The sequence below is a fragment of the Heterocephalus glaber genome, unplaced genomic scaffold, assembly GCF_053883595.1.
Source record: "Heterocephalus glaber isolate CG9 unplaced genomic scaffold, H.glaber_assembly_v1.0 deba00000768, whole genome shotgun sequence".
Classification (NCBI taxonomy): domain Eukaryota; kingdom Metazoa; phylum Chordata; class Mammalia; order Rodentia; family Bathyergidae; genus Heterocephalus; species Heterocephalus glaber.
The window spans coordinates 6,122,713-6,146,513 of record NW_028258162.1 but is presented as its reverse complement, the minus strand read 5'-3'; the positions used below and the strand labels follow the sequence as shown (position 1 = coordinate 6,146,513).

General features: G+C 36.3%; 1 protein-coding gene across 9 annotated transcripts in view; it reads right to left on the bottom strand.

Moving 5' to 3' along the window:
• Malrd1 (MAM and LDL receptor class A domain containing 1) overlaps positions 1-23,801 on the bottom strand; it is a 725,534-nt gene that overhangs the window by 147,561 nt on the left and 554,172 nt on the right. For 8 of the 9 annotated variants that reach the window (XR_015449658.1, XM_087207225.1, XM_087207223.1 and 5 more), the window contains one exon: positions 23,201-23,358. Coding sequence is in view for 8 of the 9 variants with exons in the window: in XM_087207225.1 (XP_087063351.1) it covers positions 23,201-23,358 (158 nt within the window). In the remaining variant the exon portion in view is untranslated. Of the gene's footprint in view, positions 1-18,343; positions 23,043-23,200; positions 23,359-23,801 lie in introns of those variants that run through there. The other variant, XM_087207228.1, reaches the window with a different exon arrangement.

The window sequence follows — 23,801 nt, the reverse complement described above, 5'->3', positions numbered from 1 at the left end:
GCTCTTTAATCACTACTGAGCATGGAAAGGACTGAGCTGAACTACTGCTTCATCCACAGAGGCACAGAGTTTCACATGGCTATAGTCTGAAACTACTCAGATTTTATATAAGAAGAAAGGAAACATAAAGGGAAATTTCCCTCAAAGATAAGAGGTGATAGGCTTTTAAACTAAGTTTATGAGGAGAAGAAATAACAACAATGCTGCCCATATTAATGAAATTTCACCCAGAAGAATATTTTATGTTATGGGAGCCTCAATTTATATGTGGGTATAAGGTAAGACTATTAACTGCCCACTACAGCTATGGAATTTGGGAGATAGAAAGTTAAACCAGTAACTAAATATATATAGCACCAGCTTGCTCCTTTTGGTCTACCACATAATGGGCTGACAAATCACTGCTGCAGGGCTCACAACCAAAAAATAACTGAAGAAAATGAAAATCAAAAGGTCTTCTGAGATTTCTTGCAAAATGGAGGCTGCAGAGAAATATCACTGAGTTTAAAATAGGAGTGTCATGGTTTAGATGAACAATGTTCCCCCAAAACTCACGGATTCAGGGGTGGGGATGTGGGAGGATGGTTGAATTATGGGGATGGTGTTCAGACCAGTGGATTCATCCACTACTGAGTCCACTGCCCAGTGAGCTGTTGGAAGGTGAGGGTGGAAGTGGAGGGTCACTGAGGCCTGCATGGGGGGCTCTGTCTTCTTCCCCAGCTCCTTCCTGCTCTCTCTGCTTCAGGGTCACTGTGAGGTGAGCAGCTTTCCTCTGCCCAGACCCTTGTCTCCTCCACTATGTTGTGGGGGTGAGGTATTGTACTCCAGCGACCAGGAAAGTGACTAAGACAGGAGGAGAGAGGAGGTACATGGCATCTCAACTTGGCAGGACAGAAGCACAGGATGAATACTCCTCCAGACACTAGTACCAGGGTAGAAAAATCTCACATTGTAATTGCAGAATTGCTAGAGGCTCAGTGCAGACAAGTGTGAAAAGTGGATACTATGGGGGTGGATTCTTGGAGCCCCACACCTCTGTAAGTTTTATCTCCAGAAGTCTTACAGGTTCTCACAGTGAAGATCAGAGAAACCTTGTCTAAATCTAACCTTGTCTCACCTAAGGAGAGAAGAAGATACAACCCGAGAGGCAACTGTAAATGACAACTCAGGACAAGTCTTACTAAAAGACTGAGGCTTTATCATAGCTCTGTAGAAATTCCCCTGGGACTCCATAACAACCAACAGAGAAACAGTACTTCTGTTTAATGATGTAGGAATATGACTGAGGAGGTATGGGGGTCAAGAGTTTATATTCCAGCTACCTCTAACCTTGTCTCACCTAAGGGGAGAAGAAGATACAACCCAAGAGGTAACTATAAATGACAACTCAGGACAAGCCTTACTAGAAGACTGAGCCTTTATCATAGTGCTGTAGAAATTTCCCTGGGACCCCATAACAACCAACAGAGAAACAGTACTTCTGTTTAATGATGTAGGAATATGACTGAGGAGGTATGGGGGTCCAGAGTTTATTTCAGTAGAAATTTCTTTAGAAATCCAAAGATATGAGGTATCTACAGTTGCAGCAAACAGTAAATAAAGACCCTACTCTAGACCCCAAACATAAAACCTTACACTTAGGTCTTTTTCTCTCAATTCCTTTTACCCTGTAAAATAAATACCTTGACAGGCTACCAACAAAATTACAAGGCATACTAAAAGATAATGAAACGTAGTTTGAAAACACAGAGAAAATATCAAACCAAGATTCATATAAGTAGTAATGTCAAAATTACCAGACAGGTAATTCAATATGATTCATATGATAAGGGCTTTAATGGGCAAAGTGGACAGCATTCAAGAAAAATGTATAATGTAGCTGAGATACACAAATTTTAAGAACAAAAACTAAATACTAAAATATCCACTGTAACAAAAGTACCCATGACTGGTTCATCAATAGACTGGACATAGCAAAGAAAAAAATCAGTAACCTCAAAGAAAAGGCAATAGAAACGTAAAAAACTGAAATAGGAAGACAAAAAGGGTGAAAAAAAATGAAATAGGCTACCTAAAAACTTGGGAATGGTGACAAAGTGTATGAACTATGCATCATGGGAATAAAAGAAGGAGAAGAAAGACAGAAGAAAAGAGAAGAAATATATTCCATAATGTGGTGTGATTTTTTCCCCCTGAAATTAATGATAGATACCAACCCCCAGATCTAAGAACACTGACCAGGATATATAACAGCACTGATGTTTACCTATGCTTAGATATGTGATATTTAAACTACACAGAAAAAAAGACAAAAGAAAAATCTTGAAAGAATTCAAAGAGGAAAAGATACCTTACCTATACAAGAGTGAGGAGTAGTATTACATTGGAATTCTCTTCAGAAAGCAAGCAAGAAGACAGTGCAGTGATATATGAGGTATTTTTAAATACTGAAGGAAAAATTCTAAACTAAAAATTTGTATCAAGCAACAGTCATCAAAATGGAGGAGAAATGAAGCCTTTCACAGACAAAAGGAAATTTTTTGCTTGTAGGACTGCTTTGCAAGTAAAATTAAAAGAAGCTCTAAGAGAAAATGGTATAGATCAGAGAATAAAATCTACATAACAAAAATAGCTGTGGAGAAGAAATAAAGACACACAAGGTGCTTATTTTTTATTTTTAATTGATCTAACAGATAACTTGACCAAAAATAATAACAATGTTTTCAGGTGTTTCAGCTTATGGATATGTAAAATTAAAGAATGTCCGGTATAAGGAAAAGAAGGGAGAGACTGGAAACACTATTACAAGGTATTCACACCACCCATGAAGTAGTATATATAGTGTTATTTGAGAGGAGACATTGGTTAGTTACAAATACACTTTGAAAACTCATGAGGAAATACTATAAAAATTTTTAAACAAATACAATTGATAGTAATAGAGTAGAAAACAATAAAAAATGTTCAATTCAAATCAGTGAAGACAAAGGGAATGGCAGACAAAAAAGAAAGTAAAAGAAGAGGGGCTTCTGGGCCACCACTCCATCACTCCCAGCCCAGAGGTAGGGGTTTCTGGGCTACCTTTATAGCATTCCCAGCCCAGAGGAAAGGGGCTTCTGGGTCACCGTTCCACCACTCTCAGACCAAAGGAAGGGGCTTCCAGGCCCCCATTCCACCACTCCCAACAAAGAGGAGGTGAGCTGTGCAGGTGGCAACAGCATCCCCCCGTATCAAAATGAGAAGACACGTAAACAAGTCTCAAAACCAGACTTCCAGATCACCTAAAGCAACCCCCAAAGGGAAGGATATGGAACACTCTGATACTCAACCACCTGGACTCCCTGAACTGGCAACAAAAGAGGATCTGGAAAAAATGAAATCAGAAATAATTTCTCAGATAACAGTAGAGATTGTGCCCATAGTGCAAGCCATGATTAATAAATCTAGAGAGGACACAGATAAATAGAGGAGCTAAATAAGGAACATGATGGAATCCCAACATAGGAAACCAATGGAATCCATAAAACAGGTACAAACAGATTTCCAGGAGATGAAAAACTCCATTGAAAGTACACAACAGAATGAGCCAATGTGAGGACAGAATTTCACTTATAGAAGACAAGATTGCAATTAGTGACCAGGAAAAGAAAAATTGATTCAAAATTATAAGGGAACACGAGAAATCAATCCAGCAGCTGCTAGATGATGCAAAGAAGAATAACATAAGACTGACTGGAGTCAATGAAGAAACAGGAGAGAGTGCAGATGACATGAAAAAACTGTTCACAGAGGTAATGGCAGAAACCTTCCCAAGCAGGGGAAAAGAACTTGACATACAGATAAGTGAGGCATATAGGACTCCAAATAGCCTTGATCAAAAAAAATTCTACACATAGGCATATAATTGATAAGATTCCAGAAACCCAACAGAGGAAGAAAGTTCTATAAGCAGGTAGAGAAAAGAAACAAATCACATACAAAGGAAAGCCCATCAGAATCACAGTAGACTTCTCAACACAAACCATCAAGGAAAGAAGAGCTTGGAGTGAAGTATTCCAAGCCCTAAAGGAAAACAGCCTCCAACTCAGATTGATGTATCCTGCAAAACTATCTTTCAAAATTGATGGAGAAATAAGATACTTTCATGACAAAGAGAACCTTAGGAACTTCATGAATACCAAACGAGCACTCCAAAAAATTTTAGACAATATCCTAGAAACAGACACTGAGGATCACAAACCCAGGAACCACAGCAGAATGAATCCACTGGGCATGACAAGAAATTAAATGTAAAGGAGAAGAATCCAACAAAAAGAAAAAGTCATGACAATGATAATTCAATACGCATCATTTATAACCATCAATGTTAATGGTCTTAACTCACAAATCAAAAGAAATAGACTGGCAGAATGGGTCAAGAAGCAAAATCCAACAATATGCTGCATACAAGAAACACACTTAATTGAAAAGGAAACTCATAGATTCAAAGTTAAAGGATGGAAAACAATACTCCATGGGATGGGGATCTGAAAAAAAGCAGGAGTAGCTATCCTCTTTGCAGATCAAGTGGATTTCAAACCAACACTGATTAAGAGAGACAAAGAAGGACACTGAATCCTTGTAAAGGGAACAATCCAACAGGAAGACATGACAATCATAGATATCTATGCACCAAACATTAGTGTGCCCAACTATATAAAACAAATACTAATGGACATGAAAAATCAAATAAGCACTAATACAATAGTAGTGGGGGACCTCAATACCCCACTCTCAGAAATAGATCAACTAGACATAAAATAAGTAATGAAATACTAGAACTCAATCAAACTCTTGAACAAATGAACTTAACAGAAGTTTACAGAGTGTTCCAACCCACAAAATCAGAATACACATTCTTTTCAGCTGCACACAGGTCATTCTCCAAAATAGATCACATGCTCACTCATAGAACATGTTTAAGTAAATGCAAAGGAATTGACGTAATCCCCTGTATATTGTCAGACCATAGTGCAATGAAATTGGAGATCAGTAGCAAAAGAAACTGCAAAAATTACATAAACACAGGGAAATTGAACAACACACATCTGAATAACCAATGAGTCACAGAGGAAATTAAAGAAGAAATCAGAAATTTTCTTCAATTAAATAACAATGACAATACAACATATCAGAATCTATAGAATGCAATGAAAGCAGTCTTAGGAGGGAAATTCAGAGCAGTGAATACCTATATTAGGAAATCAGAGTGAGCCCAATTAACCAACTGATGTTGAAGTTCAACTTCTAGAAAAAGAAGAGCAGTACAAACCCAAAGCTCATAGAAGGGAGGAAATTATAAAGATCAGAGCAGAAATCAATTAAATGGAGACTAAGAGAATGGTACAAAAAATCAATAAAGCCAAGAGTTGGTTCTTCGAAAGAATAAACAAAATTAACAAACTCTTAGCCAACCTTATCAGAAAAAAGAAAGAAAAGGTCCAAATCCATGCAAATAGGAATGAAAAGGGTGAAATTACAACACACCCCAGAGGATCATTAATACCTACTTTGAGAACCTATACATCAATAAGATGGAAAACACAGAAGAAATGGACAGATTCCTAGATACATATGAATTACCAAAGTTGAATGAAGAAGACCTAAAAATTCTCAACAATCCAATATCAAACAATGAAATTGAAAACATAATTAAAAACTTACCAAGTAAGAAAAGCCCAGGTCCTGATGGCTTCACTGCTGAATTCTACAAGACATTTAAAGAGGAACTACTGCCACTACGCTTTAAACTCTTCAATGAAATTGAAAGGGAAGCAATACTTCCAAATTCATTCCTGGAAACAAGCACCACCTTGATCCCCAAAGCAGAGAAAGACCCAACTGAAAAAGAGAACTATAGGCCAATCTCACTAATGAACATAGATGCAAAAATCCTTACTAAGATACTGGCAAATAGAATGCAGAAGATCATCAAGAAGATCAATACACCCTGACCAAGTGGGATTCATCCCAGGGATGCAGGGATGGTTCAACATATGCCAAACAATAAATGTAATACACCATATCAATAGAGCCAAGGACAAAAACCATATGATCATCTCAATAGATGCAGAAAAGGCACTCAACAAAATCCAACACGCATTTATGAGAAAAACCCTACAAAAATTGGAATAGATGGTCTCTACCTCAAACTGATAAAAGCCATCTATGAAAAACCAACAGCCAATAGCATACTAAATGGTCAAAACTGAAATCCTTCACACTAAAATCAGGAACAAGACAAGGATGCCCATTATCACCACTCCTGTTCAATATAGTTTTGGAAACATTAGCCACAGCAATTAGACAAGAGAAAGAAATAAAAGGAATAAAGATAGGAAATGAAGAAGTCAAATTGTCATTATTTGCAGATGACATGATACTCTATATAGAAGACCCCAAGAACTCCACTAAAAGTGTTCTAGACTTAATAACTAAATTCAGTAGAGTAGCTTGATATAAGGTTAACACAAAAATCAATAGCTTTCATCTACATGAACAATAGACTTACTGAGACAGAAATAGAGGAGACAACTCCTTTCACAATAGCATCCCCAAAACTGAAATACCTAGGAATCAACCTAACAAAAGAAATCAAAGACTTCTTCCCTGAAACTATAGCACTCTGAAAAGAGAGACTGAAGATGATATCAGAAAATGGAAAGAAATCCCCTGCTCCTGGCCAGGAAGGATCAATATAGTGAAAATGGCCATAGTGGCAAAACTGCTATATAGATTCAATGCAATCCAAATTGGAATCCCAGCAGCATACTTCATGGACCTTGAGAAAACAATCGAAAAATTCATTTGGAACAAGAAGAGACCCAGAATAGCAAAAGCAATTCTAGGCAACATAGCCATGGGAGGAGTTTTAACAACTCCCAACTTGAATATATACTACAAAGCTACTGTGCTAAAAACAGCATGGGATTGGCAAAGAAACAGACCTGAGGACCAGTGGAACAGATTAGAAGATGCAGACACAACTCCAGACACACTCAGTCATCTCATCTTTGATAAAGGAGCCAATCACCCTCAGTGGAGGAAAGATAGACTCTTTAATAAATGGTGCTGGAAAAACTGGGTTTCAACTTGCCAAAGATTAAAACTAGACCTATATCTCGCACCATGTACTAAATTAAAATTGAAATGGATTAAAGATCTAAATATTAAAATAGAAATGTTGATTAGCCTAGAGCAGAGGTTAGGTAGAACACTTGAAGACATAGGTGTAGGAAAAGCTTTTATGAATAAAACCTAGGTTGTCCGTGAACTAGCAGGAACAATCAACAAGTGGGACCTGTTCTTATTATAAAGCTTCTGCACAGCAAGAGAAACCACCAGCAGTGTGAGGAGACAACCCACAATGTGGGAAAAAACCTTCACCTGCTCTTCCTCAGACAGAAGTCTACTTTCTAGAATCTATAAAGAACTTAAAAAATTCAGACCTTCCAAATTTAAAGACCCAATCTGAAAATGGGCATCTGAACTGAGGACATTTCTGAAGACAAAGAAGTAGAAATAGCAAATAAACACATTAAAAAGTGTTCAACATCATTGGTCATTTGAGAGATGCAAATGCAAACAATGCTGAGATTCCAGAAAGAATGGCTGCTATCATGAAATCAACCAGTAACAAATGCTGGCGGGGCTGTGGGGAAAGAGGAACCCTGCTCCACTGCTGGTGGGAGTGTAGACTGGTGCAACCACTGTGGAAATCAGTATGGAGATACCCCAAAGAACTAGGACTGGAAGTCGCATTTGACCCAGCTATTACCCTGCTGGCTATCTTTCTTCTCCAAAGAATTAAAATAATCATACCACAGTGATATATGTGCACCCATGTTCATAACAGGACAGTTTGTAATAGCTAAAACTTGGAAGCAGCCCCAATGCCCATCATCTGGAGACTGGATAAAGAAAATGTGGGTTTTTAAAAAATAAAATGGAGTACTACTCAGCCATAAAAATGAGAAATTAGAGACATTTATAGCTAAATGGATGCACATTGAGGCTATACTCTTAAGTGAATAAATAGGACACACATGTGGAAATACCAAATAGTTTCTCTACTGTGAGAAACTGAAAGTGTAAATAAGGACTAAATGTTGTAATAGATAATGTGAAATAGGAAGAAAAGGGGCAAAGGGGAAGGAAGTGGGAGGGGTAGGGGAAAGAAAGAAAGGAATGCAACTAATATGAGAAAATGAAAAAATGGAAACAAAGTCTTTGTAAATAGGGAGAGATGGAGGGGTTGAAGGAAGGGCAGGGGAAGGGGGAAAAATAAGAACCAAGAGAGATTATGTAAAGGTGCAGATTTCCGATGTTGAATGTCATTATATTGTATACCTAAAATGTACCAATAAAATAAAACTTAAAGAGGAAAGTAAAAGATGAAAAAAAGGGCAATAAATATGTTAATCAAAATGTCAACAATCATTCTCAACGCAAATACATTATTCAAAGAAGATATTTTCAGAGTAGATATAAAAATAAGATCCAACTATACAATGTTTAGAAAAAAATCACATTAAACTTTAATATGTATACAAACTGAAAGTAACTGGGTCACAAAAGATAGACTATTGAAAGAAATCTGGAAAATCAGTATTAGTGTTAGGTAAAGAACAATGTAGAGAAACCAGAATGATGAGCAATAGAGAGCGTGTGTTACAGTCTAAGTGTTTCTGTCCTTCCCTAAATTCATATGTTGAAACCGTGCCTATCAGGTGATGTTGCTGAGAGGGGATGAGATGTCTGGCAGGTGGCATGGAATGGGGCACCGCTCTCATCAGATGCTGGGTGCCCATAGAAAAGAGCTCTGAGCATTGTTAGGTCCTTCTGAACAATGTGGTAGGACATTGGTGCAAATGCACTTCCGCTGTTTGCAAAGTATCACACGATAGGTACTTTATTATAGGAGCCACAATGGACTGAGCCTGCATGACATGATAATAAAGTGGTCTATTCTCCAAAATGATATAATAATCTTTAATGTGCATGTACCTAGGCGCAAAGCATCCAATATGTCATACAAATGCTCATAGATATCTACTATCATACATGCAGCCTTCAACATTTCTCTATCAGTAACTGACTAGAGAAGGGAGTCAATCAGAGTTATACTGAATAGCATCAATCAACTAGATGTAACTTACACTGATAGAATACGTCAGCCAGCAAAAGCAAAACACACTTTCTTCTCAAGCTCCTATGTAATGATCACCAAGATGATGACATCCTGGGACATCAAACACTGTAGCATATTTAAAAGAATAGAAATCATACAATTTATACCCTCAGACCACAGTAGAACTGAAGTATAGATCAGTAACAAAAGTAGCTAAAAACTCTCCACATACCCTGAAACTTTCCAACACACTTCACATAGAACTTCACATAAGAACAGCAAACATATTCTCAGTAAAATATGAGGAAAAGTTTTTTAGGAGAACTTGAAAGATATTTCACAGTAAATGAAAATACAACGAATCAAAAGTTTGTCAGATGAAGTGAAATAGTGCCCAGGGGATAATTTTTAATAGTGAATTTATATGGTAGAAAGTAAGTATGATCTAATCTAAACTGGTTCTTTGAAAAAAATTAACAAATTTGCTATACCTTTACCTAGGTTACCTAAGGGAAAAAAAGAGATGACACAATTAATGTAAAAAATAAAACAAGACCTTTCCTTCCTAACTGTATAAACATTAGAATGATAATGGTTATTTTAACAAATCTCAGCCACATATTTGATAATCTAGATGTCATGTATCAATTCCTTGAAACACATTACTAAAACTAGAATGGAGGAAAACAGGTACTCTGAAAAGGATATTTATTAAATCAATTGTTAGTAACCTTCCAAAACTAATACCAAAACAAAGGATATTACTGGAAATATAAAACAGCACACAACATCCTTCCTAAACATAGATGCAAAATTCATAAAAATATTAACAAATCAAATCTAACATTGAATAAAAATAATTATACACCATGGCCAGGTGGGATTTATTCCAATCCATTAATGTAATCCTTCAGGTCAACAAGTTTTCTAAGAAAAAATTTATGATTACATTAACACATGGAGAAAAAGAATATAATGAAAACTGACATCCATTCATAAAAACAACTTCTAGGAAGGTAGGAATAGGATAGAACTTCTTCAACTTCATAAAAACCTATACAATGAAGCTGTAGCTGACACTGTTAATGTTGAGAAACTAAATATTTTCACATTAAAATCAAGAATGAACAAGGATGTCTGTTCTTACCACATCTATTCAACATTGTACTGGAAAGGGGACTTAAATTAAAAAGTTCTGCTACAGAAAAGACAGTGGAGAAAGAAATGATGAGCCAGAGACTGGAAAAATAATTTAAATATATACATCTGATATAAGACTTGTATCTAAAATATATAAATAACTTTTAAAATACAAATATAAAATAATAACCTCATTTTAAAGGATGGAAACAAATCTGAGAACATATTCAAATGGCAAATGAACACAGGATAAATTGCTCAATGTCACTTGTCACTGAGGAATTGCAAATTTAAAAAAGGAGAGATCTCTGAACATGTATCAGAGTGGCTTGTATTTCCAATCACTGATGATACCATATGCTTCTGTGTTTGTGGAGCAACACGGCTTCTTATTCATTGCTGGGGGAAATACAAATCAGTAGACGCAGCTTCAAAGATAGTTTGGCAATGTCTTACAAAGCAGAACATACTCAGCACAGGATCCAACAATTATGCTGCTTGAAATTCGTCTGAAGGATTTGAAATCTCAGGTTCACATGTATCCGACACATGGATATTTGTAACAAATTTATTCATGATTGTCAAAACTTGTACACAACTCAGATGTCCTGGAACAGGTGGACAACAAATTTCAGAGCACCCATTCAATGGAAATACTATTCAGTAACAAAAAGAAATGAGTTCTCACGCCACAGAAAGAGATGGATGGAATCTACATGCATATTTCGAGGTAATATATGTCAATCTAAGCAGGCTACGTACTATATGATTCTAACTGAATTTACAAAAAAGGAAAAAATCTATGGAGACAGTAAAAAAGAGTCATTGGCTGCCAGGGGTTTGGAACAGGGAGGAATAAGTAAGTGGAACAAGGTGGACAATTAAATTACTCTGTATGTTACTGTGAATATATTTCATTACACCTTTGTCAAGTGCCATGGAATACACACATATACTGAACTTTCATGGAAGGTTCCTTCATGGAAACTTTACTAGCGATGCTTCACTACTGGCTCATTAATTCCAACAAATATACAGCACTAATGAAAAAAGCTAACAATAGTGAAAACTGGGTGGCTCTGGGGAAGGATGTGAGGGGTTATATTATGTGAGGAACATTTGTTCTTTCTAGTCAGTTTTTCTGTAAATTACTAATTTTTAAAAATTAATGTAAAAACACAGTAAAAAAATGAAGGAACTGGTATGAAATGTCCCCCCCACACACCTTTGCTTTGATTTATTCAATTGCCTACTTGGAGAAATGCAAATGACTGATCCATTTCAATACCAATTAAAGCAATTACTAAGAAGGTCATTTAGCCCACTAAATACATTTAGGCACTTCACTTTTCTCTCCCTGCCATGCTTTCTATTTTGAATTATGGACAGTTAAACAAAGTCCTGTGGCATACCATCTACCTTCTGTTAACAACTATTTCTTTAACTCTTTCAGAACTAAGCCCTTTTGCCTGATAACATGCAAGAATTATCAAGGCACCAGGCACCTAAAATTATCAGAGGAAACAATTAGAATTTAGTAATTGTTCCCTAGAACTGGATTCCAGAAGCACAGATATTAATAATATCCTTACAGTGGTACAAATGTAGAATACATAGTAGCCTACAAATTTAAAAATCAATTTTTCAAGATCGGTCCTTCCATTTCCTAGGTATTTGCTTGTCTCTCTCTCTCTGCTTTACTAATTCTGAAAGCTCAGAAATACTCTTGACTTGTGAGTTGGCAATGTTTTGTGTTTTTCTCTTTGAAATAATCAGCATTTGTTGAAATCCTCAACCCTTGCGTTTTTATGGCTCATGTTCTCATTTTCCTCAGGTGTTTGCACGAAGTTTGCACTCATGATGAGACCACTCTGACCATGGTTTTAAACATGAGTCCATACCCAACTTTCCTAATCCTTTTACTTGCTTTACTGTGCTTTACAGTTTTAAAATATGCTCATTGCATTTACTGCTCATTGCTGGTTTTCTCCAAGGTAATGTAATTCAATGAAGGCAGGAAGTTTTGTGTGATTTATTTATAATAAATAAAGAAATTCCAAAAAGCTTTGAACATAGTCAGTCATTTAATTGATAGCTTCTCAGTAAACATTTGCTAAATTGTGAAATAACAGGAAAGAGAAGGATTTAAGGACTGTAGAGCTAGAGAAATCTTGGAGACGTTCTACTCTGAAAGTTCCTAGGGACCTGTAGAGGGAGGAGTGGTGGGTTGCCAATATTACTCACTAGTCAGGGACAAAAGTGGAAGTAGAATTTCATGTTCCACCAATTTCTGCCACAGCAAATTCATTATTTTATTTGAGGTGAAAAGTGAGGAGGACCCATCGAATTTCCAGGGAAATTTATGAACTCTGATACTGAGACCTGAATGGTGTTCTCAGTACAAGAGGAAATGTGGCCATGGGAGGGAAGAGTAGAGCTGTCCCTGAACAGATAACTGAGGGCACAGTGAGAATGCAGCCATTTACATGTCAGAGAGAGAAACCTCAGGAGAGATCAAATCTGTTGACCTCAATCTTGGACCATTAGTGTTCAGTAGTGTACTGTGAAAAACACTAATTTCTATTATTTAGGTCTCCCAGTCTGTAATACATTATTATGGTAACTCTGGCAAACTCACACACACATCAAACAAAAAGAATCCAACATGACAAATTATACAGGAGTTAATAAAGTGTAGTGAGCAAAGATAACTATAAAATATATAAATTTAATGTTAATATACTGTGAGGTCTCAGGAAGTTTTAGAAATATGACAGCCAAGAAAGTACATAAATTCTTGATACTCTAGATCTAATGTTCCATCCAATTTTAATAAGTAATAAATCCAGGCCAATAAAATCTTGCCAAAGGTCTTCTTTTATTGAGAGGATGGGTAGGTTAGTATGCAATTCATTTTTAATGATAATGGATACATATTTTAAATTGGTATAATAAAACTCTATCCTTTTAGTAAAACATATAATAATTAAAACCTGCAAACACTGGGAATGAGGACTAAACAAATCGACTAAAATACATATGCAAGAGGAAAAGGAAAAAGCAAAAAACAAATAGAAAGCACAAAATATAGGTCTGTGTTATGCCGAACCAGTTTCCTAATACATGTAAAAAGGATAAATTGATTTATTTAAAAAACTCATAAGGTCATATTGAATATTTTGAAAAAAACAATCCAGTCATATGCTGTTCAAAACTGACATAAATGAAGCTAAACATCACGGAAAGTTACAAATACAAAGAGGTTAGAAAATAAAGCAAATGACAAGACAATAGAATATACATATTATTAACAAAAAAGGAAAAATTCCTGGGAAAGTATGAGGAACTCTTAATATTGACAAAAGTTGCAATTTCTCCAAGCAGATGTGACTGTTTTGAATCTTTAAGCATTCAACAACACAGCCTTGACATATAAAGAACTGAAACTAATAGAAACAAAGAAAAATATAGAGATTTTGAAAACTATACTTGAAGAATTTAAAGTATCTTTCTGTTAAACAGGTAAATTAGGCAGATACTGGAGAGGATCACAGTTTAATTTATCTCTGTATTTCTTTCATTTCTGTATCTACCTATGTTTGTAATCAACTGTAAAGCAATCATTCTTTCAAACATCTAAATAAAATCTGCAATGCATGTATCAATTTAATGTATGATAAAAGTCACGTCAAAGCAACAGGAGAAGGCAAATTGAACCAATGGCACTGAAATAATCGGCTTGCTATTTGGAAAAGAAGTCCTAAGATTCTAACCTCTTCCCACTTGTACATAAAAGAAAATTATAAGCAGATTAGTTACACCTAGAAATCAGAATTATATAATAACTGAAACAAATGAGAATATGTTATTTTATGACAGGAAAGAGCTTCCTATAGAAGATATTAAAGTCAAAATGTATCAGGAATACAATAACTGATAGATTTCACCAAATAAAAATGTAGAAGAAAAGTAGCTTTAGCTTTGAATATGTTAAACAGTTTTTTGAAGGAGTCATATTCAGCTTGGGACCCAGACTTCTAAGCAAAGCTGATTTTGGTTCTTTTTCAAGGTGACTTTGCAGCTAGTCCATTTATAATCATGTGTAAGAAATACCTACTTTTGCAAATTCCCTCATCTCTGTCATAAAGTGTGACTTGATTTTAATTTTAAGCAGCATAACTCTTCAACTGGAGGTCACTTTTCTCTTTCTACTTTTATTATATTGTGAAGGGTAAGTTTATTTTTTTAAGGTCAAGTTAGATTAAATTCTTCTCATGAGTGTCAACTTTCGCATTTTGTATGGTGACTTCCCAGCCTGTCTAATTTATAATTTAATAGCAACTTTTATGAGTGTTTCTTTTACAATTTTGTTTTTCTATTACCTATGATGGAAGAAACACAATGTATTTCAGTATGTACTTTACTCTATGTCAGCTGCCAAAGCATCTCTTTGCTCTCAAACTCTACTCACCTATGTTTTCTGAGCTGTTAATGAGAGGCATGAGTCTTAATGTGTGGTAGACAATGTCTGTGAGCTTGGTACACTCATGGGAATACCCCAATGCAGGGTCTGGATCATCCCTCACACACCATGAAACCTTACCTTTCTCATCTACTCAGTAATACACCAGGTCAATGCATAGGATAATGATAATATATAGTGAGGATGCTGAGTCTATTCCTAAAATTGGGCTAAATCACTCAAGAACACCTAGGTTCATTTTAACTCTTCCCATAGCATATTATCTGTATCACATCATAGTAATGATTGCAAGACACTGGTGTATGACACAGGTTCAGAACTACTGCCCTAGTATATCACTCTCCATATTTCAACATGATGTAGTTTAAGAAGTACTCACATTTAGGATATTATATAGGTTTTTTGCAGGTCTATTTAGAGGGCAAAAATTTGCTAACCATGCTCATGTTTGTGTTAGGGCTAATATAATCTCTTAGCATTTACACACGAGGATATTTCACATACTATTGTCTTCTCTCTTAGACACTCTCTGTTATTTCCAAATGCTGCCCTTGGGGAGCCCTACAATGCCCTTGCAAAAACAGTGACCACGTAGACTTCATTTCCATTTTTTTTCTTTTCTCATAATTTTTCCTTTCCCTTCTTTCCTTTCCCCTTCCCCTCCCATCACCCCTACCCTTTTGGACTTTTCTTCCTATTTCAAATTATCAATTACAAATGTAAATGTATTGTATACCTAAAATGTACCAATAAAAGAACTTAAGAATAAAAAAAAAAAGACAGTGACCACGAAGTTCAGCATAAGCAAGAATGAAAGAAAACTGGTTATTCTGGAAAATTAGTCAAATAAAAAGAATAAAATTATAGAGAGAGTACTGCTAGTGTCTCTCAACAATTTTCATAGTAACAGAACATTAAATGTATTGTATATGATCAATAATAAAGAACAAATGCTGGGCTTGGTGGTGCAGACCTGTAACCCCAAAACTTAGGAGGATGAGACAGGAGGATTGCTGTGAGTTCGAGGTCAGCCTGGGCTACATGGTGAGTTCAAGGCCACCCTGAACTGCATAGTGAGACCCTGTCTCAAAAAATAATTCATACACTTGATCTTAGTCAAAAGACCGAGAAGCGATTCAAAAAATAATTCATAAACAAATATCTATTCTGTATGTTACCTTAAAGGTTATGCTACACAAGATAGTAACTAATTTTTGAATACACATTTTTATAAATATAAGTATATATTCAACGTAGCATAGTTTCCTTTTAGATACTCTAAATTTTTTTTCCATTTCTCTTGTAGCTCATTTATCTACTTAACATATGCCTGAATAAATTTCTGTAGTAAAAATGACAATTACAAATTGGGCCAAGTCCTAGTCTATGGGATAACATCCTATGAGGAATAATCAGAGCCTTTACTCATTAATTTAGGGCATCATTTTAAATTATGATTTCACTACAAACAATAACCTAGTGCCCTCATTAAGGGAATAAAATCTAAAATGCGCTTTGTCAGAATGCACTATATTTCATTGGCTCATCATTCAGTTATTCATATCTTCATGTTATTATATATGATTGGAGAAAACAGTTGCTGTGTGGTGTTTGAAATACCTTTTATCTCAAAGTGCCTGTCGACTGCCAGGGCCTCGTGTCTCTGTATCACACTCCAGACGGCCCAGGGTCATTCTGCATCAGAGAAAACCCAAACCAGGACCAGACTCCTTTCCTTTTCTGCCAGACTGGTTATTGTGAAATTCATTGGTCTGGGAGCATCACAGGAAATAACATTTCCTCCTGCATTAGCTTGAAGAGGGGACCTTTGAAAGGTCTGGCGAGGCTAACAGACAATCATAGATCCAATGATAAACTCTAGTGATTCCAAAATTATCCAGAGGAGAAGAGATCAGTGTGACCAACAGGATGCAGTCTTACTGGGTGTTGACCTTGAACTGCTCATTAAAAATTTAATTATAGAAAGCAGCCAAACAAAAGGATTACATCACACAAATACCCACAGAAGCCCCTCACTGTTTTCCACATGCTGGACTTTTGCAAGCACGTTTGACTATCTAAATCACTACTGTGCCATTTTGTATGTATTTGAGCTGTGTAAAATTTATGATTCTACTCAATTTATACTGAGAACTACAATATGCAGAACACAAAACATGTAAAACGGCTTCTAAAGAACCAGATTACGGGGCCAGGAATTTAGCTCAGTGGTTCCACCGCCTGCCTTGCAAGCTGAGGACCTGAGTTCGATCTCCGGTACCAAAAAAAAAAAAAAAAAAAAAAAAGAACCAGATTTCAACAACCATTGGTAGAACAAAAACATACTTTTGAACAATGCAAATGTAAACATTAAATATGGCATAAACGTAGCCTTCCGGCTGTGAGCAGCAGAAAGACACCGTCGTGAAAAGCAGATACTGTAGCCAGCAGATGTAGGATACCCAGGTTTATCACTCCCAGCTCTATGAGCATAGGCAAGTTCCTGCAGCTGTCTCTATTCGTGGTCATCGTTGTGATTTACACAATGTCTGTACTAACCTCATCGGAGAGAGTGAAGTTTAGAGCAACCCATACGTGCAAAGGACTTCAGACGGTATGCAGCACATCGAAAACATCTGAGACTTTACAGTGGACATTATTCCCACATTTTTTTATTCTTTTACTATATTCTTCATTAAAACAAAACAAAACTCATAAGAACCAGGCCTCAATAGTGGTTTCGGGATGAAATCTTGGGATTTGGAGTAGCATGAATGGCACTACATGACATTATGTGAGGTAAAATTAACAGGCACAGAAAGAGAAACTAACATACTTGATGCTGCAGAAGCAGAGTAGAACAGAAATTCCTAAAGCCTCAGGGCAGCAGAGAATGGGAGAGACTGTTTATAAAGTACACAAACACAATTGGATAGAAGGATGAAACCCATAGGGTAGATATGATGAACAGTAATTAACTCTGTATTTCAAATTATCCAGGAGGAAGGATTTGGAATGTTCCCAGCATAAGAAATGATAAATGTTTGAGAGTGATGGATGTGTTATTGCACCTGATTTTTGCAGGTTATTTACATGTATGGAACTATCACACTTACTATATGTTGATAAAATACTGAAAATGTTAAAAATAATAAACATTTAAACAGTTGATTCAGATTGAGAGCTGGTACCAGTTGGGAGGTTCCTCAGGACAGTGAGGGAGGAGTCTGGGGGTCACCAACAGGGATGCCAGAGGGGTCCCTGAGGAAGCATAACCCATGAGTCTTAGCAGCAAGGATGTTCATTACATAAATCATCCGCAACTTCAAAAATAATAGTGAGGGCTTCCTAAACTGGAATGTCTACTTGTGACTGTCATATTCTGTAGATTTTACTACAAATCATTCAGGTTTAAAAACTCCTCAACTCTAAGATAAAAGTCATTTTAACATGGTAGGCTAATTATTCTGAAATATGAACAGTAATCTTCTAGAATCCCATTTATAATTACTAATTCATCTGTTATCACAGAAAGGAGATTAAGGAAATAGTTTTTCGTTCATTTGATTGATTAGAAATTTCTATAGATTTTTAAATGTTATGAAAAGTATAAATTATAAAGGTCACCTGCTTGCTTCCTCTTTATTTCCTTAAACATGAATTTGGAGTGATAAAAGGATATTAGTTATTTTTAGAGAAATTCTCATGTCCTGTACCTAAACTTCACCTCTTTTCATGAATACTAACTAACTTGCCTTAGTTTGTTTTAAATATAAGAAACTGAACTACTAAAACTAAAGAATCTCACAGATAATTAATCTGTCACGTAGGGATCTTTGGGAATGTAGATCAGAAAGTGACCACTAACATGTTATAGAGTGCTTCTGATTTCATATGAAGTTAGGTAAGTTGAAAGACAGAAATAAATTAATCATTGTAAGCTCTGTACTGAAAAAATTTAAAAAACTTATTAACTAAGTATTATTTCCTGACCTTTGAGTCAAAGAATACAGATGGCTGTAAGAACATTTTAATATTCTGATTATCATTCATTTGTTATCAAAGGCATTGTAGGCTTCCTAGTTCTTTTAATATTTTTTATTTCTTTATGCATCTCTTTACTCCAAAGGCTGTGATAAATCAGAATAGTTTTATTTTTTATTCTAAGATGTAAAAGGAAAATTTACCATTTAACTTCACCTTTAGTCTCATCAGCTTTACAAGTCTTCCTTGACTGCTTTAGCTTTATCTGGTGCACTTCATTAAGAGATGATCCAATCTAGGTATGCTTTATTTAGCAAATGATCCCCATATGACAGTGAAGATCTAGGTCCTATTCCCTATTTGTAGATACTGCTTTCCAGTGTATCCTTATACTACTACAATTTAAATCAAGTCACTTCGCTGCTCTGGACTTTTAAACTCATCTTCTGATTTGTCTTTCTATGCCACCCACTGACTACCTATGACCACCTCAAATTTACATACTGAAGTTCTAAAGCTCCAGGAAATAGAATTAGGAGGCAGGGACTTTGAGAGATCATCAGCTCATGAGGGTGGGGCTCTGGTGGAAGGGATTAGTGCCCTACAAACAGAGCCCAGAGAGCTCCCTTGCCCTTTCCACCATGTAAGGATATGATGAAAAGGTCCCATCATAAAGTCAGAAAGCAGACTCTTGGCAGGTGTGGATCTTGGACTTCCAGTGCCCAGAGCAAGCTTCCCTCCCCTCCATCTCTATTCTAGGGTTAGTTTCTGTATCTTATCTGTAATTTCACACAAAACTGTAAAACTCCAAAATAATGGAAGAAATGTTTTCATCTCATCATCATAATTACTCCAACCATTACACTGTGTATCTTTCCTTCAGTTTTTCTCTCAAATACATAAAATGTGTGGTCGAAATACATGGCAAATGTTTAAATAAAAAATTAAAACATTACAGTAAAAGGTACATTGCCATTAATCCCACTCAAAACACTCCCTGTTGCTTCAAACACACTTCTCCCACCCCTCTTGCTCTTTCCTCAAGCAGTTATGGAAGTTGTTGCTCCCATCTTTACAAGGTATGAGCAAAAATAGAGGGAATGTTGCTGCCATGTGCCAACCAATGGAAAGGTAGCCTCTTAAATACAGTACAGGGGGGCATCATTCACTTTATTCATCCAATCTGTCACCATGCACCTTCTGGCCCCTCCACATAGTCAAAATGACCAAGAAGGCAAATGCTTTGAATTGATTCAGGACATTAAGGCAACCTTAAGGGCATAATTAGATAAGAAAGAGGACTTTCAGAACTGCTTCAGAAAGTGGCAAGAGTGATGGGATAGGTGTTTGAAGTGAGGGAGATTAAGAGCAATGTGACTTTTATTGTAATAATTTTTTAAATTTAGCTGTTCACCGCATTTTAAATCACACCTGATATGTTTGTTTATGTATATTAATTACAGAACACTTTTCATTGTCGTTAATGACTGATTCATGCCAACGATTTGATGCCCAGTTTCTGATACTGACTTATAAAAGTACAGAAATGGAAACCCGCACAGATAGTTTCTAATATTTGCTGTTATAAACAGTACTGAGATGGGAACTCTTATAACACATTTCTAGATGAGGACTGTTTTATTAAATAATATAAAAATGATAAAGTTTTCATTTGCCAAAATGCTCTTCGTAATTTCAAAATGATAGTCCCACCTAGCAAAGAATAAGGATAGTTATTTCTCCACACCCACATGAAAGGTGCATGTAATTATTTTTTTATTCATCTCAGATTTCTGGTTTTAACATGAAAAATAAAAGGTTCTTCCTGACCGCAATGCTAGACAATATCACTTGGACTTTTGGAATCAGTTACTTTGGAAAACAGATGCACAAACACAGCTCCTCAAAACCTTTCTAAGGAGTGGTGGATGTGCCAGGCTTGCCTGTGCAATTTCAACAGCTGCAATGCATTAGTTAAAAAACCACTGTCCTAGCAAATGCAGAAAACTGCAGCAGCAGATACCCAAATTACAGACAGTAAATTCAGAGCTGCATGTGAAAGAATAGCAAGTGGACAAAAGGCTTCAATCTGAAGAGCAGGGAGAATAGGTTTTCATTTCATTGGTTCAAGCACATGTACAATCACTGCATGCTCAGGAAGGTTTCAGGCTGCGAACAACTAGAGATTTTCTAGAGTAATAGTTGGAGAAACCAGACTTAATCCACTTGTTGTGATCCATTAGTGACATAAAGACATCTTATGAAAACAATTTGTCCTGGGTATCTGTAATGATCATGACTTTTTTCAGTAGTAATTAATAAAAAGAATTTTATTAGCTCAGGCAAAGGAAGATACAGAGCAGATACCTGTTTCTTTTTCTTTAGTTTTTTGTCCCTCTGTGTGTTACCTTCTTTCTCAGGCACTCTCTCTCCTCATGTTGAGAAAGATAAATCTAAAATATCCTGGGCCTACCTAACATCTTCACAACTTCCAAGGCAGAAGAAATCCTCTCATCCTTGGCTTTGAGTACTAGAGGAGATTATGACTGGCCCTGCTTGGCTCAACCCTGGAGTCATTAAAGACACTGTGACAGTTAACCCGGCCAGATCATTTGGAGTAGGGAAAGGGATTTTCCTATAAGGAAAAAAAAAAAACCAAACATGCTGACCGCCAATTCCTCTCCACTGTTGTTTCCAGTTGAATTTGCTGAAGACTACACAGAATATAAAGTCAGTTTTTACACTGACCTGCTACAGTCTAGTTAGAAAAACTAGGAGTCACCCACAGCAAGGCATTTGGTGGTGAAGAGCAACATTCTATTTTAGCTATGTTTACAGAAACATACCTAAAAGTAGGGGACCATTTACTGGCTGACCAGCTGGTGAAAATGCAAAGGACATATGTATGCTCTTTTTGAGGAAAAAAAATTTTGGTGGAAAGTAAGTGACATCTGCTTGCATTCTACTGAAAGATCCATGAGCCTTTCAATTGGTATTTGCTTTCACGAGTGGCAAATAACTGTAGACTATTGCCCTAATTGCAGCAAGCTGTATTTAATGACGTTAATAAAGTGTTGCAGAGTCTATTCAAGGTCAGTAGTTATAAATTAATTTAGATAAAACATATCATATACAATAACTTAACCTACTGAATAGTTACATATTGTATGTGGAAATATTTTAAAAATTTCAACATGTGCACTCCACATTTACTCCTATGTCCTGAAAGTGTTAAAACTGATTCTTTCTTTGCTGCTTTTACTGCTTTCTGTTGGGAAACAAATTCTCACAGAAGAAGTATAAATTCCCTCACTTTGCACATTTGTATTTTCACTTGGTAAGAGTTTCTTTTCTGTCGATGATTAGAACTGATATAGCATTTTTTCCCTCTTTCCCAAGTTTCTCTTCAGACTTCTTCGACAGACCACAGAGAACCTGAGAAATAACACTGGGTAATAAATGTAAAATTTCTAAAATGGTTTTCTGGTAATTGTGTAATCTAAGAAAAGTTACTAAACCTCTTGGAGCCTAGGAAAAGTTATTAAGCCTCTTGGATTTCCTAGGGATCTAAGAAAAGTTACTAAGTTACTAACTTCATCGTAAAATTGGGAAAACATAGCTACTGTATTAGGCGAATGTGAGAATATAAATAACAGAAGGTTTATAACACATGCCTTGAAAGGGAGGAAGTAATACTAACAGCTGTTTATCATTTACAAGGGAGAAGGTTTGAGATAAAGACAATAATTCCAATTATACTTGTTGAAATGACAACTCATCAAGTAATTCCTAGGCCAACAACACAAGGTATTATGTTCTCATATACAGTCTCTTAATATTTACCTTTCAAAACTAGTTCTGGATGATCAAAAACTCACCTTTCATACAATAAACAGTAGAAAGTAGCAACGTGTTTCTCTAAAGACATTTTTGGTGAGATAGTTGTTTTCCATTTGTCAAAACTGGACTAGTCACATTGTTTTTTACTGTGAGTTGATATATAATTAAAATCTTACATTTGTTTTGTCCTTACTTTGTTTTAGGGAGAAAACTTTCTTTATCATTATCCTTTACATCACTGTTTTTCTCTGTCCCTAACTAGATCGTTAGAACCTACATGTAGCGTCTACCCAAAACTCTTTCAACTCCAGATCATCTTTGAAACAGCAGGCACCATAAGTGAGTTCAGGTGGCAGTCATTAGTGCGCTAAATCTGGAGTGAGATTAAGATGAATGACAGCGCTGCCTGCCAAAGACCCATAGCCCCTGCAAGAAATGAGAAATTAATGGAATCAGTATTGGCATTGGCGGTGCGATTACAGGGAAAAGAGAGAGAAGGAAGAGGAGCGGAGAGGGGGGTGGAAGGTAAGTGCTTATGCACATGTGATAAATGTTTCAGGACGTAAAGCTGTCTTCTTTTGTACCTTTAATATCCCCATACTCTGCGGATTGGCCACGTAGAACCAGAACCGAAGCATGCACATTCCGAGGCTTGCTGGGAAGTATTTGGCAGTAATAATTCTCGCGGTGGATCCTTCTTGGGGGCTGGAAGAGTTGACATACAGAAAGTGGCGGCCACTACCTTGAAATAGAGTAATACAATTTTGTCAGTGCAGAAATATATCTTACAGCATGAGAATGCCTTTAAACCATGCACAGGTATCATTTTCACCCTAAATACCTCCACACAATTAAACATAATGCATTTTGCCTGAGTCATATATCAATAACTTTCAATTATTTTGAACCAAGAAGGTGTTGCTAGAATCATGGGATTCACAACTTTCACTTTGGCACTTGACTTACTCATAAAACCATGAAATGTTTGTGTTGATTATGAAAGTGGAGGCTTTTTCTCCTAATCTGCTCAAATTTGTCAGTGTTTGCCCGCTGTGCATAGAGCAGGTACAAGGTTGGCACTGGGGGCTGCTTCGATCCTGTATCTTATTTCCAGGAGCCCCGATTCCTACGCTGACAAGAGCGTCATCAATGGTTACACAGTAACTGCAAAATGAAACGCGATCC